This window comes from Aspergillus mulundensis (genome assembly GCF_003369625.1).
Source record: "Aspergillus mulundensis strain DSM 5745 chromosome Unknown scaffold_1, whole genome shotgun sequence".
NCBI lineage: Eukaryota > Fungi > Ascomycota > Eurotiomycetes > Eurotiales > Aspergillaceae > Aspergillus > Aspergillus mulundensis.
Window position 1 is genome coordinate 26,113 of NW_020797889.1, and position 15,289 is coordinate 41,401.

At 53.0% G+C, this 15,289-nt stretch overlaps 6 protein-coding genes across 6 annotated transcripts; 5 read left to right on the forward strand and 1 right to left on the reverse strand.

Moving 5' to 3' along the window:
- Positions 1 to 349: 349 nt before the first annotated feature.
- On the forward strand, positions 350 to 3,977 carry DSM5745_01564 (DDB1/RSE1 family protein; the record flags this gene model as incomplete). The annotated part of the gene is made up of 5 exons (XM_026743580.1): positions 350 to 444; positions 529 to 1,187; positions 1,231 to 3,122; positions 3,170 to 3,613; positions 3,678 to 3,977. 5 exons carry the CDS (start codon positions 350 to 352, stop codon positions 3,975 to 3,977), a joined length of 3,390 nt encoding a protein of 1,129 aa, XP_026606743.1.
- A 1,587-nt stretch (positions 3,978 to 5,564) lies between these two features.
- On the reverse strand, positions 5,565 to 6,152 carry DSM5745_01565 (uncharacterized protein; the record flags this gene model as incomplete). The annotated part of the gene is made up of 1 exon (XM_026743581.1): positions 5,565 to 6,152. One exon carries the CDS (start codon positions 6,150 to 6,152, stop codon positions 5,565 to 5,567), a length of 588 nt encoding a protein of 195 aa, XP_026606744.1.
- A 552-nt stretch (positions 6,153 to 6,704) lies between these two features.
- DSM5745_01566 (CENP-S family protein) lies at positions 6,705 to 7,297 on the forward strand (the record flags this gene model as incomplete). The annotated part of the gene is made up of 4 exons (XM_026743582.1): positions 6,705 to 6,737; positions 6,788 to 6,911; positions 6,968 to 7,106; positions 7,174 to 7,297. The coding sequence occupies 4 exons, from the start codon at positions 6,705 to 6,707 to the stop codon at positions 7,295 to 7,297; spliced, it is 420 nt and encodes a 139-aa protein (XP_026606745.1).
- Positions 7,298 to 7,992: 695 nt separating this feature from the next.
- On the forward strand, positions 7,993 to 9,163 carry DSM5745_01567 (uncharacterized protein; the record flags this gene model as incomplete). The annotated part of the gene is made up of 3 exons (XM_026743583.1): positions 7,993 to 8,085; positions 8,134 to 8,416; positions 8,469 to 9,163. 3 exons carry the CDS (start codon positions 7,993 to 7,995, stop codon positions 9,161 to 9,163), a joined length of 1,071 nt encoding a protein of 356 aa, XP_026606746.1.
- A 620-nt stretch (positions 9,164 to 9,783) lies between these two features.
- On the forward strand, positions 9,784 to 10,641 carry DSM5745_01568 (uncharacterized protein; the record flags this gene model as incomplete). The annotated part of the gene is made up of 2 exons (XM_026743584.1): positions 9,784 to 10,229; positions 10,287 to 10,641. The coding sequence occupies 2 exons, from the start codon at positions 9,784 to 9,786 to the stop codon at positions 10,639 to 10,641; spliced, it is 801 nt and encodes a 266-aa protein (XP_026606747.1).
- Positions 10,642 to 11,913: 1,272 nt separating this feature from the next.
- Positions 11,914 to 13,761, forward strand: DSM5745_01569 (uncharacterized protein; the record flags this gene model as incomplete). Its single annotated transcript, XM_026743585.1, has 1 exon — positions 11,914 to 13,761. The coding sequence occupies one exon, from the start codon at positions 11,914 to 11,916 to the stop codon at positions 13,759 to 13,761; it is 1,848 nt and encodes a 615-aa protein (XP_026606748.1).
- Between the last annotated feature and the right edge of the window lie 1,528 nt (positions 13,762 to 15,289).

Consider the following 15,289-nt stretch of genomic DNA (forward strand, 5'->3'; position numbering starts at 1 on the left):
TTTATTGATGCACATTAATCTGGATGAAGCGCTGGGCTGGCGCGGAGTTAAGACCTGGAATCCGCAATGAGCGTCATCAGATTTCTGCAAGATAAACGCGCCCGCCGAGGGAGATCCGCATACCTCCCCAACCTACCATCTACCCCAGCTTCTTCAACCTTGTCTTATCTATCCCGACCTTGGCGCCTCCTGACGCAGGAGAGGAAGCAAACATAAATGCTCCCTTGAGATTGATACTTTCATTGCGAGCAATTCCTCCTGTCCCGATCCTAGGATAAGGCCGTGCTCCGTTCCCCGCAGCTACCGTCGAGACGCAAATTCGGAGCCCAGGCGCTCCCAACCCAGCAGGATGTCGTATATCGTGCCAATTCACCGCGCTAGCAGCATTCGCCATGCACTGAAGCTGCGTTTCCTGAACGCCGAGGAAGAGTGCCTGGTCGTCGCGTGCGTACCTTGAATTTTCCCGATAAGAGCTTGCTCCGCAGACCGTATCAGGGACCCTTGCTGACGGCTATGATATCCCTACAGAAAAGCGAATCAACTCGAATTCTACTCTGCCACACCCGATGGTCTCGCCCTCGTTACATCATGCTCTATATACGCCCGGGTGACGATGCTGGCATGCCTCCCCGCACCCGCGGACTCCCCGACAGACCATCTTTTCGTCGGGACCGATCGGTATTCATACTTTACGCTTTCTTGGGACAGCGCGCGGAGTCAGGTCAAGACGGAAAGGAACTATGTCGATATCGCCGATCCGTCCTCTCGCGAAACACAAACAGGGAGCCGGTGCATGAAAGATCCGAGCGGCCGGTTCATGACGTTGGAGATCTACGATGGCATGATCGTGGTTATACCCATTATTCAACTACCCAATAAAAGGCGAGGGCGACCAGTTGTTCTGCCTACTGGTCCGGATGCACCGCGGATTGGAGAGCTGGGTGAACCGGTCATTACTCGGATAGATGAGCTTTTCGTGCGCTCCTCCGCTTTTCTGCATGTGCAGTCCGGATCGCCGCGGCTGGCGCTATTGTACGAGGACAATCAGAAAAAGGTCAAACTCAAGGTTCGAGAACTAAAGTATAGCGCCGCGGCAGGCGCCGAGTCGGAGTTTACGAGCATCGCGGATTATGCCCAGGAGCTGGACCTTGGGGCATCACATCTCATACCTGTTCCTGCTCCACTTGGTAAGGCGCCTTCAACTCGAAATGAGGCTTGCTAACGATATAGGTGGCCTTCTTATACTCGGTGAAACCTCAATAAAGTACGTCGATGCGGACAACAATGAAATTGTATCACAACCCCTAGAAGAGGCAACCATTTTCGTGGCTTGGGAACAAATCGATAGTCAAAGATGGCTGCTAGCGGACGACTATGGGAGGCTATTTTTCTTGATGCTGGTTCTTCGAAATTCTGAAGTGGAGCGCTGGGAATTACACAGCCTCGGAAATACCTCTCGAGCCTCTGTTTTGGTGTATCTCGGCGGCGGCGTGGTATTTGTGGGATCGCATCAAGGCGACTCTCAAGTTCTACGAATCGGTGACAAATCGTTCGAGGTTATCCAGACCTTGTCCAACATTGCCCCAATTCTAGACTTCACGATAATGGACCTCGGAAACCGTACCAGCGAAAGTCAAACGCACGAGTTCTCATCCGGCCAAGCTCGAATCGTTACTGGCTCTGGAGCTTTCGATGACGGCACCCTTCGGAGTGTACGCAGTGGTGTTGGCTTGGAAGAGCTGGGTGTCTTGGGCGATATGGAGCACATCACCGACCTGTGGGGGCTGCAAGTCGAATCGAGAGGTGATTTCTTGGATACGCTCCTTGTGACGTTTGTGGACGAAACAAGAGTTTTTCGCTTCAGTCCCGACGGGGAGGCAGAAGAGTTGGAAAACTTCCTTGGGCTGAGTTTGTCAGAGAACACACTGCTTGCGGCAAATCTACCGGGTAGCCGGTTATTGCAGGTAACCGAGCAGAGAGTTCTCATTGCAGACATTGAAGGCGGGATGACCGTTTTTGAGTGGACGCCAAAGAATCAGCTCATCATCACGGCAGCTTCCGCCAACGACGATGCGATAGTACTCGTCGTCGGAGGTGAACATGTGACTGTGCTGGATATTCGGTCAGAGGCTCGAGTCGTAACAGAAAAGGACTTTGGCGCGGACAACCAGATTTCTGGCGTTACACTACCGGCAACTCCGACTGACGTTTGTATCGTCGGGTTCCCCCAGCTGGCGAAAGTGTCAGTGTTGAAGCTGCAAGACCTGTCCGACGTTAACACCACGTCGCTTGGACCTGCTGGCGAGGCTTTCCCACGATCAGTTCTTGTGGCCAGTGTATTGGCGGAGCATGCACCGACGCTCTTTATCTCCATGGCGGATGGAAGCGTTATAACGTACGACTATAACCCCAAGGACCATAATTTGTCGGGTATGAACAAGCTCATTCTTGGTTCAGAACAACCGAGTTTCAAGAAATTACCAAGGGGCAGCGGGCTTTCCAACGTCTTCGCCACTTGTGAAAACCCTAGTTTGATTTACAGTTCCGAAGGCCGCATCATCTACTCTGCCGTCAACTCAGAAGGAGCATCGCGGATATGCCATTTCAACTCGGAGGCTTACCCAGAGTCAATCGCGGTGGCTACAGCCCAAGAACTGAAGATTGGCCTGGTGGACAAGGAGCGGACTACGCAAATCCAGACGCTTCCGATCAAAGCCACTGTTAGACGCGTCGCATACTCTCCGTCAGAAAAAGCCTTTGGCATGGGAACTATCGAACGCAAGCTGGCTAATGGAGAAGAGATCGTAAAGAGCAAATTTGTGCTGGCAGATGAAATTCTTTTCAGGCGTCTCGATGCTTTTGATTTTGGTCCGGAAGAAATTGTGGAATGTGTGATTCGAGCCGAAGTCCAGGACAGCAAAGACGGTGAGGCACGGGATCGATTCATTGTGGGAAGTGCCTACCTAGGTGATGACGACAAAGCCTTCACTCTGGGATACATTCGCATCTTTGAAGTGGATAACGGTAGGAAGCTCACAAAGGTCGCCGAAGAACGGGTCAAAGGAGCCTGTCGCGCGTTGGCAGTCATGGGTGATAAGATCGTTGCTGCGCTTATCAAGACGGTACGTTTGTCATAGCATCCGTGCTCATTATTCTAACCCGACTCTAGGTTGTTGTCTTCCGAGTGAACCCTAGATCCGGCGGACTGCATCTTGAGAAACTCGCAAGCTACAGGACATCCACCGCGCCTGTCGATCTAACAGTCACGGACAACGTCATAGCCGTCTCAGACCTGATGAAGAGTCTCTGCATCGTGGAATACCATGAAGGCGAGAACGGCGCCCCGGATAAACTGGTCGAAGTGGCCCGACACTTCCAGACAGTCTGGAGCACAGGCGTTACGTCCATCGCACCAGACACGTATTTGGAAAGTGACGCAGAGGGTAACCTAATTGTTCTCCGCCGCAACCGCTCCGGTGTCGAGGAAGAAGACCGACGTCGACTGGAAGTCACCGGCGAGATCTCCTTGAACGAAATGGTCAACCGGATACGCCCCGTCAATATACAGCAACTCCCCAGTGCAACGGTCGTGCCTAGGGCCTTCCTCGCAACGGTACGTTATCCGGGCTCTCACATACCGAGGCATCCTTGACGAGACTAACATCCTTCCCCTACAGGTCGAAGGCTCCATCTACCTCTACGCCTCCATCAACCCCGACTACCAAGACTTCCTGATGCGCCTGCAAGCCACTATGGCCAGCCGCGTCGACTCCCTCGGCGACATCTCCTTCACCGAATTCCGCGCTCTCCGCACCATGACGCGTCAAGCTACCGAGCCGTACCGGTTCGTAGACGGTGAGCTAATTGAACGGTTCCTAACCTGCGAGCCCGCCTTGCAGAAAGAGATTGTCGATATTGTGGGGAAGAGTGTGGAGGAGGTCAAGGTCATGGTTGAGGCGCTGAGAAGGTTGCATTAGATTAATATCGTCTGTGCCTTGCGCCTTCCCTGAGGATTGTATCTAGATTATCTTATCACATTTATGTCACTATGTATAGGATGAATTTTATGAGACCGAATATGTATCTATAAGCGAGGAGCTGAGGGCCTGCTGGTGTTAGTTGATCAATCCAGATATCCATGGAAGGTGAGGTCAAGGGCATGGCGTGGATGATTAGTGCTGGCTCTGAATCCTTCTCAGATCAACATTGGCTCTGGTGGTGATATGCACCTACAAGTTCACTTCTCTCCTCTTCCACCGACCTAATTCAAGAGACACAGTTTTAAGTCAACGCCAACTCATTGCAAGCACCACTCCATACCCGAGCCCTGGCGCCATGCTTCCCATCTGGATGCAGATGTACGTCCATTAACACGCCCCATCCCCCTAAGTCCTTGGTATCGACTAACAGCAACAGCATCCTTCTCATCCTGAGTATCCAGTCTTTCGCACCACAGCTCATTCTTATATGGGCACGGGGATCGTGCTCGGGGATATCGCTGTCTTACGTGCTGCTTCATCTAGCTAATGCAACAGAGCATTTCGCCCTCGACTATGCTATCATGGTCAATCCAGGCCGCAGAGAAGACAAGTTCATTCATAACCCAGTGGCGGCAGGAGACTGGATGAATTTATGCCAATTCACTGTTATATTGATCATGTTTCTGACGTAGTAAGCTAGGACAGCGTGCCTTTTTTTTACCCTGCTGAGTGTGGCTTACTGATAATCGGTACTTCCTCAGCTTCGCGATGTGTCTCCGGTTTCCGTCCAGGGAAGCGATTGCTCGGGACGAGTATCACTGACGCCGGGCTGTAGGTCAGTATATCACCTGTGCGTGGTGTGTACTCGGGCCTTTTCTGCCTTTTTACGATACGCCCAGTGATGAGTTCATGACCATGCTTCAGTACATGGTGTACTACACGAGCCCCCTCTTTTCCATTGCGGCAATATATCTTCAAGCTCGCGAGATCTGTGGGCTTACATGGGAGCTATCATCGCCTTCATCGCTGAGTCTCACGGGGTTAGGTGTTCAATCTGTGGTGTTTACGCTACTTGCAATATCCTGGGTCTTCCGAAGTCCTTCGTCGATTGGCGATGTGGACTGGCGATCGTTCGATGCCGTGCACACTTGGTATCAGTCAGTTGGTTGGATAGTGGTCAATAATGGGATATTCGGGGTTGGACAGGCGTTTCTTCTCTGGTATGAGCGTTACTGCGCCAACTGGAGGGAGTCTTTTGCTTCTATATCTGAAACGGAGCCTTTATTGGAGAGGTGAGCTTGGGATATCAGGGCTTGACATGCATGATGGGTTGTCCTCACAAATCAGCCCTCCTAGTATCTTCTGGACCGGGGGTCAAGAAGCTGAAGGTGATGGCGAAGCGTTGGGTTAGTTGAACGATGTAACAGGAGGCCGTCCATGCATTAAGAGTAATGAAAATATGAAATCTATATTATACAAAATAACCGATAGAAAGAAGAGGAGGCCGTGATAAACCCCCAACGCAGAACGAGCTCGAACTCACATTGCGTCTGAGGGAGAGAGAAGCGATGGGCATGTTTCCCATCAAGCCTTCTTCTCATCCTCGGACTCACTCCAGTCGAGCAGCTCCTTGATCTGGTCCTCAGTCAGCTTGGGACCCTTGGTCTCCTCAGCCTCCTTGTCGAGCTTCTTCGCATGCTTCTTGGCTCGCTTGCGCGCATTCTTCCCCCACTCAGGCACCCCACTAGCCGTCGCAAATTCCTCCGCGTTCTCGACATTCTCCTGGTCATCAACCTCATCGAGCTCATCATCCGTGTTCTCAACCTCACCCAGCACCTTGCCCTCGCCCTCTGCAGCGCCACCTCTCAGCGCATTAGGCGAGACCTTAGCCTTAGCCCTCTTCTCCTTTCTCTCGGCACGCTCCTTCTCCTGCTGCTTCTTGCGGTCTCGCTCGTGCATCTTCTTGAAGAAGGCTTCGATGTAGGGGCGGATGAGGAGGTAGCCGACGACACTGAGGATGACCTTTGTCCAGCGGTAGGCGGTAACTTCCGCGAAGGACTTGTAGAGGTTTGTGCAGAAGCGGGTCACGAGGAGTTCGAGGAAAGCATAGAGATTGCTGAAGTAATCGTTTATGGCGTCCGTGATCGCCTGGGAGGGGTTGAAGTCGGACATTGCGGTGATTGTTGGGTTTGATCAATTTGACAGGTCGTTTCTGGAATCGATTTCGCCTTAAAGAGGGAAAAGAAGGGAGGGAGAATTTATTTGAGTCGGGGCTGAGGAGTGGATGGAGCTTCCGGGTAACTCGGTGAGAACGGTGGGATGCGGAAACCGGATATGGCGAAGATCACAGCTCTGACGGAAAGTCAAGCCCTGGGGTCGTAGAAACAATTTCCAGGATTTGTCTGTGAGCCCGCAAGTTCGCTCTCGAGTTCCAGATAAAGCAAATGCGAAAGCAAAAAGCATGAGTTGTTTAGACTGGCCACTCCCGGGGCAAAAAAGTAAGTTCCCATTTGGGTTAGGAGGACAAAGCCGGCATCATGTTCTTCCGATCGGAATAGCTCCGGCCCCTCATCCAGGCGCGTCGAGCTGCTGTTATCGCGTCTTGATCCTTAAGCTGTCCTGGACGCAGTGCTGCTGCGCCGAGCTACATTTGTAATTCAATTTCAGATTGACACCAGAACACTTACGCAAATACACCAGGATACTGATCCTTGAACCGTGGAAATGGATACAAACGAGGATGTCGGCCTTGAAGAGGTAGGCATTGTCGCGTTCAAAGGACACAAGAAGCCAGCTGACCCTTTCAGCGCTTGAAATCTGCCCTTTGGTTATCGATTGGAAAGATCGTAGACGAGGAAACAATCAAGCTCGGCATGAACGCCACACCGCAATTTATCGGTGCCTTGACCGAGCTCGTCTGGGTTCAGATAGGTACGTTGTCCCAATCACTGTCTTTTGTCGAGAATATAGGATATGGATGCAGTTAGGAATGGCACTGGTTACGCTCGTGGGAGCAAGGACGCAAAACGCCGCTTACGCCATGACATATTCGGGGGCCTTGGAAATTGTGGCTAATGGACGTTATCCGACAGAAACTGCGAGTCAGGATCTCGAATGCTTCGCGAAGTAAGTTCCCCAGACTGCAGTCAGTTTCAATCCGTATTCCATGTTTGCTGATACACGCATGATTTAGACACGCAGGCCGTTCGACGATCAACGTATCCGACGTGATGATGCTGGCACGCCGCAACGAAGGACTCGAGTCTATTTTAAGAGCATATGTCGATCGACAGCGCGAGCAGGAGAAAGAGGACTGATCAACTGTTCCTGTGACATCGAGAGCACTTTTTGCTTGACGGAAAAGAATCGCGACCAGTCAACAACCCCGGACTTTTTTCATGACAGGTGGATGCGGTTCCCGGAATCCGGAGAAGTGCTGCGCCGCACTAGCGGTAGGATTTTGTGGTGAAATCAGCCAAGCCGCGAACTACCCCATTCAGTAAACGGCTACAATCTCGGAGATATGACGCCACCGAGAACAGTGCACTGTGCATGGAGACGTGCTTCTTGCATCCGCGCGCTCAGTGAAACGAATCAGGAGGACATTTCGCGGATAATGGAGCCGGTGGATATGAAATCTGGAGCATTTTGTGGTTCGCTGACATCGATGTTAACAAGCGCCTCCCCCACATTCCAAGCGCGGCGAAAGCCACAAAGCTTGACTGACGTTACCGGGTCAGATGAACCCGCATTTCTATCAATCAGGTTCATCTTTAGTGTTGAAAGTCTGGCTCATCAGGTACGAGGCAGCCACGCAGGCAAATCGACGTCGTTCACGATGGCTCGGTCGGTACGTCATGGGGACGTCGCTGATTTTGGGTTTGCTTAAGTGATTGATAAACCAGGCCACCGGTATGGTGAGGTAGAGGTTATCGCACAGAATCAAACTTCATCAGAACCATTTGTCCACTTTTAATCGTAAACAGCTCGTCCATTCTGTCACAACCAAAATATGCCTTCCGTCAAAGCACTCCGGTTTCATGGCCCTCAAGATATAAGGGTGGATCAGATTGAAGAGCCTGTCTGCGGGAAGGGCCAAGTGAAGGTATGGTTACTGAGATTGAGATCACGTCCTAAACTAACGAATGCCTAGCTGCGAAACACCTACTGCGGAATCTGCGGTAGCGACCTCCACGAGTACACCGCTGGACCCGTCCTGATCCCGAAAGGAGCACACCACATTACCAAAGCTACAGCGCCGGTTGTTATGGGCCATGAGTTCGGTGGGATTATTGAAGAAGTGGGAGAAGGCGTAACAAACCTCAAGCCGGGACAGAAGGCCGTTGTGCGCCCGACAATCTTCGACCGAAAATGCCCTCCCTGCAAACTCGGCTACGAGTACTGCTGCGATAACATTGGCTTTGTCGGACTATCTGGTATGCCCTCTCCCAAGCTTGCCGGCTGGCCAATTCGCTAACAGATAATCAGGATACGGTGGTGGTTTCGCCGAGAAGATTGTCGCACCCGCAGAACATTTCTACCCTATTCCTGACAATGTTGCCCCCGAATCTATTGCTCTGATTGAACCGCTGGCGGTCGCATGGCACGCTGTCAACCTATCTCCATTCAAGGAAGGCGACAACGTCCTGGTTGTCGGAGGCGGACCTTTAGGTCTCTCTATCTTGCAAGTCCTGAAGATGCGAGGCGCCAATTTCACTATCGTCGCAGAACTGACGGAGACCCGCAAGAAGTCCGCAAAATACTTTGGCGCCACGCATATCCTCGACCCTAGGGAAGTCGACATCCCACAAAACGTGCGCGGATTGACCGATGGCATCGGCGCAGATGTTGTCTTTGATACGGCCGGCGTGGAAAAGGCACTCGATGGAGCCATTGGTGCTTGCCGCGTCCATGGCACAGTTGTCAACGTCGCGGTGTGGGAGAAGAAGCCGCAGATCAAGGTCAACGAGATGATGTATCATGAAGTCAAGTATCTCGGCTCAGCACTCTACGACGAGCAGTCGTTCAGGGATACTATCGACGCCATCTCCAAGGGTCTCCTGAAACCGGAGCCCATGATTACGGATAAGATTAAGCTGGAAGATGTGGTGGAGAAGGGATTCAAGACGCTTCTGCAGGACAGAGACACGCACTGCAAGATCCTGGTTGATCCACAGGCATGATTTCAGTTGCTTTGGTAATGGCGTTCAAGCGTTGGCGGCCACGGAGTGCGACATGGGTCATGAAGTCATTCTGTTTTCATATACTTTTCTTAGCAGGAATGCGCAATTCATAAGCTTTTTATGCTCATTTATGCGTTATGTAGCAAGGCTGTGCTGAATCACAGCCACTCAACTTCCCAAAAGCAGACTGATGATGTCACGATTGTGGCTGGGGTTTCATCTGTCCTTCGGAGTCGTCAACCCAACGTCGCAAAGTCCCTAATTTTCGCCATCTTTGACTTCGTCATTATTGTGGGCCAGAGCTTCACTATTGCCCAGAACAACGGTGGACGGCCTGTAAGAAACGAGAAAAGCTGCGATCCGCGTGGATGACCCAGAAACCGTCCACTGATCTTCCAGCTGCGGCACCCCAACCCCTGGAGCCTGTGACAAGCCACCGACAAACGACAATGGAATTTTGCTGCCTTTTGACCGTGACGCCGTTGGTCGCTCCTTTAAATCATCTCTCCCCGCTAGCTGCATCCTTCGCTTCTCCAAAGGACCGCCTCTACTTTCTTGGATAGCGAATCGATAAGGAACCTACATTACATTTATCACCAGCCATCTATAAACTCAACATCATGGGCGCCGGGGGTATCGTCCTCCGCTTCTTCAACCTGGCCATTCGGGTCCTGCAGTTCCTCGCATCTGCAGTCATCCTAGGAATCTATTCCTACTTCCTGGCCAAGCTCGCGCATCATGACCTGCATATTCCGACATGGATGAAGGCCGTTGAGGGTCTTTCGGGCGCAGCGACCCTCTATTCCCTCATTGGATCCCTCCTCACCTGCTGCTTGGGCGGCTTCACCTTCTTCGCTGCGATTGCCATAATCCTCGACGTCTGCTTCGTCGGTGCCATGATCGCCATCGCCATCTTGACCCGCGATGGAACAAACCACTGCTCCGGTGTGATCGATACCCGACCGGTTGGAACAGGGCGTGACGGGACCGATTCCCCAGCTGGCATTGACTACGGCTATGCCTGCATGCTGGAGAAAGTTGTTTTCGCGGTTTCCATCATTGGAATGTGAGCGTCTTTTTTTCCCAAAATAAATGAACAGCCAGCTGACCCGCATCGCGATAGCTTCTTCTTCCTCATCTCCATCCTCTTCCAGTTCCTCCTCGGACGTCACCACAGACGCGAGAAGCGCTTCGGCCCCTCCCCCACCAACGGATACACCTACGGCACTCAAAAGCGTGGTTTCTGGCGCCGCAACAAGGCTGCCCCAGAGCCAGTTACCGGCGACAACATGCTTCCCGCTCACCCTACCCCTCACGACATGGAGACTGGTCCTACCGCAGCTGGTGCTGGTGTCGCTCCCGCCGAGAAGCAGGGGTGGTTCAACCGTTTCGGTCGCAGGAATGAGCCCGTAGACGGGGCTGTTGCGGCCCCGGCTCCAGGGTACGGCGGGACCTCTGCGTACACCGGCAACTACTAAGGGGCTGGTGATCTGCTGTGCCGATCTTGATGACGGCATGCATCTCCGGTGCAACGCGCGTCTCCCATACTGGGCTTATGGAACACCAAAAAATATCCGACATATACCGGTGCCTACCGACAGCACCGCGATGTTGACAACTACTGCTACGAGTACGCTAATCTTAATTACGGGCGTCGCGAGACGCACCACGACTGAACGAACAATATACGGCTATACTATACCACACCTACACGGTTAAAGACAAGATGGCGATTGATGACGTCGTTTCTTGGATTACGAACGAACCTTTCATTTCGTTTCTTGTATGCCACACGACTTTGCTTCGACTTGGCCTTCTGTGTTCTTGTCCGAGTGTCTTGTTTTTTTCATCTACCTAATATTTTAATAATGATCTGGAATGTCGTTCTTCATATAAGAGTCGTTGCATCTTTAATTTAAACCTTATCTTCCAGCTCAAGCTAAAGGAAGAATTGTCGGTTAGACCCTTAATTAATCAAGCTTCTGCGGTCCAGAACAAGACTGCGGAGTAGACTACATTAATCAAGTCAGTTAGACAGCAATCGGGCACCCTTGAAGAATCCTTCAGCATTCACATTGCAATTAGCAGCCCTAAGTCCGAGCTAGTTAGCTGTTCAACGGTTAAAAGCAACTCGGTTATTCAAGAACAACACGCTGTATGTATACTTCGGAGGACGACCGTGACTCCGTGAGTGACTCTGAGACAGCCTCAACTTTGACGAGTCCCAGGAGGCCAGCGACGCGTCACCAAACATCCGATGACCGATGCTCATGCTGCTCATCAATGATCACCGGAGCTTGCTGCCTGCTCTGCTCATCACATCACGGAGCCGGAGATCATTCATCACTAAACTGTGATGATCGGTCGGTCCGAACTCGAACTAAGGACGATGGCGCCCACAGCTTTGTCTAGCCGGCGTCGGATGGTGGCCACCGGCTTGCCCTAATTCCTCTTAATTAACCGCCGCAGAGGGCCGTCCCAGTACCGTATCTATAGGAGAAATTCCGAGACTCACCGTATATTTTTTTTTCTTTGCCTCTCACTCACTTATCAAGCACCTATGATGTGCAATAATTGCCATGACCGTCTCTGCTAGACTGACTCCGATCTCCACAGGGTACGCCACCCTGGGTGGTTCAGGTTGTTAGATAATCGCACAATTTTTGAGATTGAGTACTTAAACCGGGGTGGAAATATCTTCTTAATCCTGGATTTTGGATCCTGCACATATCGAAATTTCAGCGAGCAAGATGGGAAATCCAGCCGCCGACGCACGGCCCCCAAGCCCAAGCCACGGCGACGGCGCTGCTGCGACCGTGAAAGTTACCGAGCCAGTGCCCTCTGCATCTGCATCGGCATCCCGCGACCCTTACGGCGGCAACGGCAGTGGCGGCGACTCGACTGCACCACCAACGCCCGGCTGGTCTTCTATTGCTAGCACGCCGGGCTGGGGTACGCCGGTGACAGGAGCACAGACTCCTGATCCGCTGCTGGGGAACAAAAAGACGCCTATTTCGCGCATCGCGACACTCGAAATCAACAATGAGATTGGTCTTCAGCAGCGGAGGCCTTCTGCGTCTCGGCCTACCGGTAATGGAGCCGGAGGGCAGGAGAGCGACTCGGAGGCTGCGTCGCCCGTGCAGCCCAGCAAGCAGGGGGTCCCGCCTGAGCTCTCCGGGCTAACGGCCGAGTTGTTCATGGTCGGCGTGTGCTCGATCAGTCTGATGCTGTTCTCTTTCTTCCTGGGTGATATGCTTGCGCCGCAGGAGCCGATCAGGGATGCTCTGGGCATCTCCAACTCGCAGCTTCCGTGGATCGTGGGAGCGTTCAACACGGCGAATGGGTTGTCCGTTGTTGTTTCGGGCTCGCTCGCGGATTTGGCGCCCCCGAAGCTGCTCATGGTGAGTGCGTATGCGTGGCTTGCGGTGTGGAATGCCGTCGGGGCGTTCTCGCTTACCCGTGAGCGGTATATCCTTTTCTTTGTTGTCAGGGCCATGCAGGGCCTCGCGATTGGTGTGCTAGTATCGGGGAGTATGAGCGTGCTGGGTCGTCTATACAACCCGGGGATTCGCAAGAACAGGGTCTTCTCTGCGATCGCGGCGACAGCGCCGCTGGGATACTCGCTTGGTGCGTTGCAGGGAGGTGCATTGTCCGCGCATCTCGAGTGGATATTTGGCACGAACGCCATCCTCTGCGCTCTCTGCGGCGTCGCTGCATTCTTCAGTATTCCGTCTCTTCGACCCGCGGCCGATGTAGCTGGCGGCGAGCCACCATCTCTGCGCCAGTTCGATTATATCGGAGCGGCTTGCGCGGCGGGAGGCTGTGTTTGTCTTCTCTTTGGACTCACGCAAGGTCCAGTTGCGGCTTGGTCTCCATACACGTACGTGCTCATCATCGTCGGGGTCTTGCTGCTCGTTGCCCTGTTTTTCTGGGAAAGTAAGGCGCCGCGCCCGCTCATCCCGAACCGCCTCTGGCGGACGCCGGGATTCACAGCGTTGATGGCCGCATACTTCTTCGGGTTCGGCTCCTTCTTCGGAGCGTGGCAGTTCTACGTCACGCAGTTCTGGCTCCGTATCCAGGGTGCCGCACCTATAACGGTCGCGCTGTATTTCATCCCTAACGCCCTCGTCGGCATCTTTGCAACCTGGGTCGTTAGCCGAACCCTGCATATTTTCCCTGGCCATTATATCTATACCGCTGCGATGTTCGCTTTCACCATGGGCCCCGTGTTCTTCATCCCCCAGACGTCCAATACAAATTACTGGGCGCTATCCTTTCCCGGCGTCGTGCTGGTAACATTCGGTCCTGATCTCGCCTTCGCCGCCGCGTCGATCTTCATTACCAGTAATGTCTCACGATCGTACCAGGGCAGTGCGGCGAGTCTGCTAGTGACGAACCAGAACCTGTCCTCGGCGATCATGACGAGTATTGCCGATGCGATTGGGACGAGAGTTGACCCTGATGGACAGGGAGGTATTGGGTTGAAGGGGCTGCGGGATATCTGGTGGTTTGCGTTTGCGACGCAGTTGGTTGCGGCGTTTATCGTGCTCGTTTGGGTACGGATTCCGAAGGAGGAGGAGAAGGAGCATGTTTCGTGATTGGACTGAGTATATCGTATTCATGATTTCTAGAGCAGTGATTTTGGTTAGACTGCCCATTGTTTACAGATTGGGCAATGGGATTTTGTTGAGTGAGCAAATGCCTTTTGTCTCCAGGCGTCATGCCGAAAAGGGTCGGGATTGGCAATGTCCAGGAGCACCTAAAGAAATCTATCACTTGAATTTCAAGGGATTTCTGGCGTGGAGGCACTCTTGTCTTTTCTGAGTGGGATATGATGGCGGTTGGATGGAGCCGCGTAGGTGCAGACTGCAGGTAGTATTCCTAACCTTGGAAGGGTTGAAGTGCTTCCTCTCTCCTGAACCTCCCTGACCAAGTTCAAACACAGATCCTTCACCATCTCTCCAAGAAGTCGGCAAGCCCAACTCGTTATCGAAACCAGGTCACCCAACCTTCCAGGAAACGGTCCAACTTCATTTAGTCACCACCATCTATCTCAGGCGAAGAAACTCGTCCAGCGCCGTCCGTGAGGACAGCTGTTCTACCATTGAGCCTGGATCCAGCTTTAACAGGGCTCCAACGCCGATACCTACAAATGAATCGATCTGATGACTGGCTACGTTATTGATTCGATGTCTATCGATGTCTCTTTCTAGAGTCTAGTATACTCGTGCTCGCTAACAATCCCGAAGCATAAGGCTGTGAATTTTGCCGCCTCGGCCTGCCGAACTGAGTGTATAAAAATGCGCAGTGACGAAGAGATCATCGGGTAGAACGTGGGATGTAAAGAACGAAACGAGAGCGGGCAGAGAACGCTTCGTATACCGTCGCAAGCCAGGAACAACGTCTCGGAGGCCAAGCATAGAGCACAATCGCCATCGTGGCCACGAGAAAGGAGGCATACATTATTCTTCCTCGCGGCCCTTGTACAGGGGAGGCAGCCACCACATTGGACGTCTCAAGTTCTCCCTGTGACTCTTCCACAGAGGCAGACACCACTTCTCCCTGCGACTCTTCCACAGGGGCAGGCACCACTTCGGGCGCTTCTAATTCTCCCTGCGACTCTTCCACAAGGGCAAGCACCACTTCAAGCGCTTCTAATTCTCCCTGCGACTCTTCCACAGGGGCAGGCAATTCTCCGGGCGCTTCCAATTCTCCCTGCGACTCTTCCACAGCGGCAGGCACGACTTCAGGCGCTCCTAATTCTCCCTGCGACTCTTCCACAGAGGCAGGCAACTCTTCGGGCGCTTCCAATTCTCCCTGCGNCACAGAGGCAGGCAACTCTTCGGGCGCTTCCAATTCTCCCTGCGGCTCTTCCACAGGGGCAGGCAACTCTTCGGGCGCTTCCAATTCTCCCTGCGGCTCTTCTACCGGGGCAGGCGACTCTTCGGGCGCTTCCAATTCTCCCTGGGTTTCCTCTACCGGGGCAGGCGACTCTTCGGGCGCTTCCAATTCTCCCTGGGTTTCCTCTACCGGGAGGGTAGGCGACTCCTCGGGCGCTTCCAATTCTCCCTGGGATTCCTCTACCGGGAGGGTAGGCGACTCCTCGGGCGCTTCCAATTCTCCCTG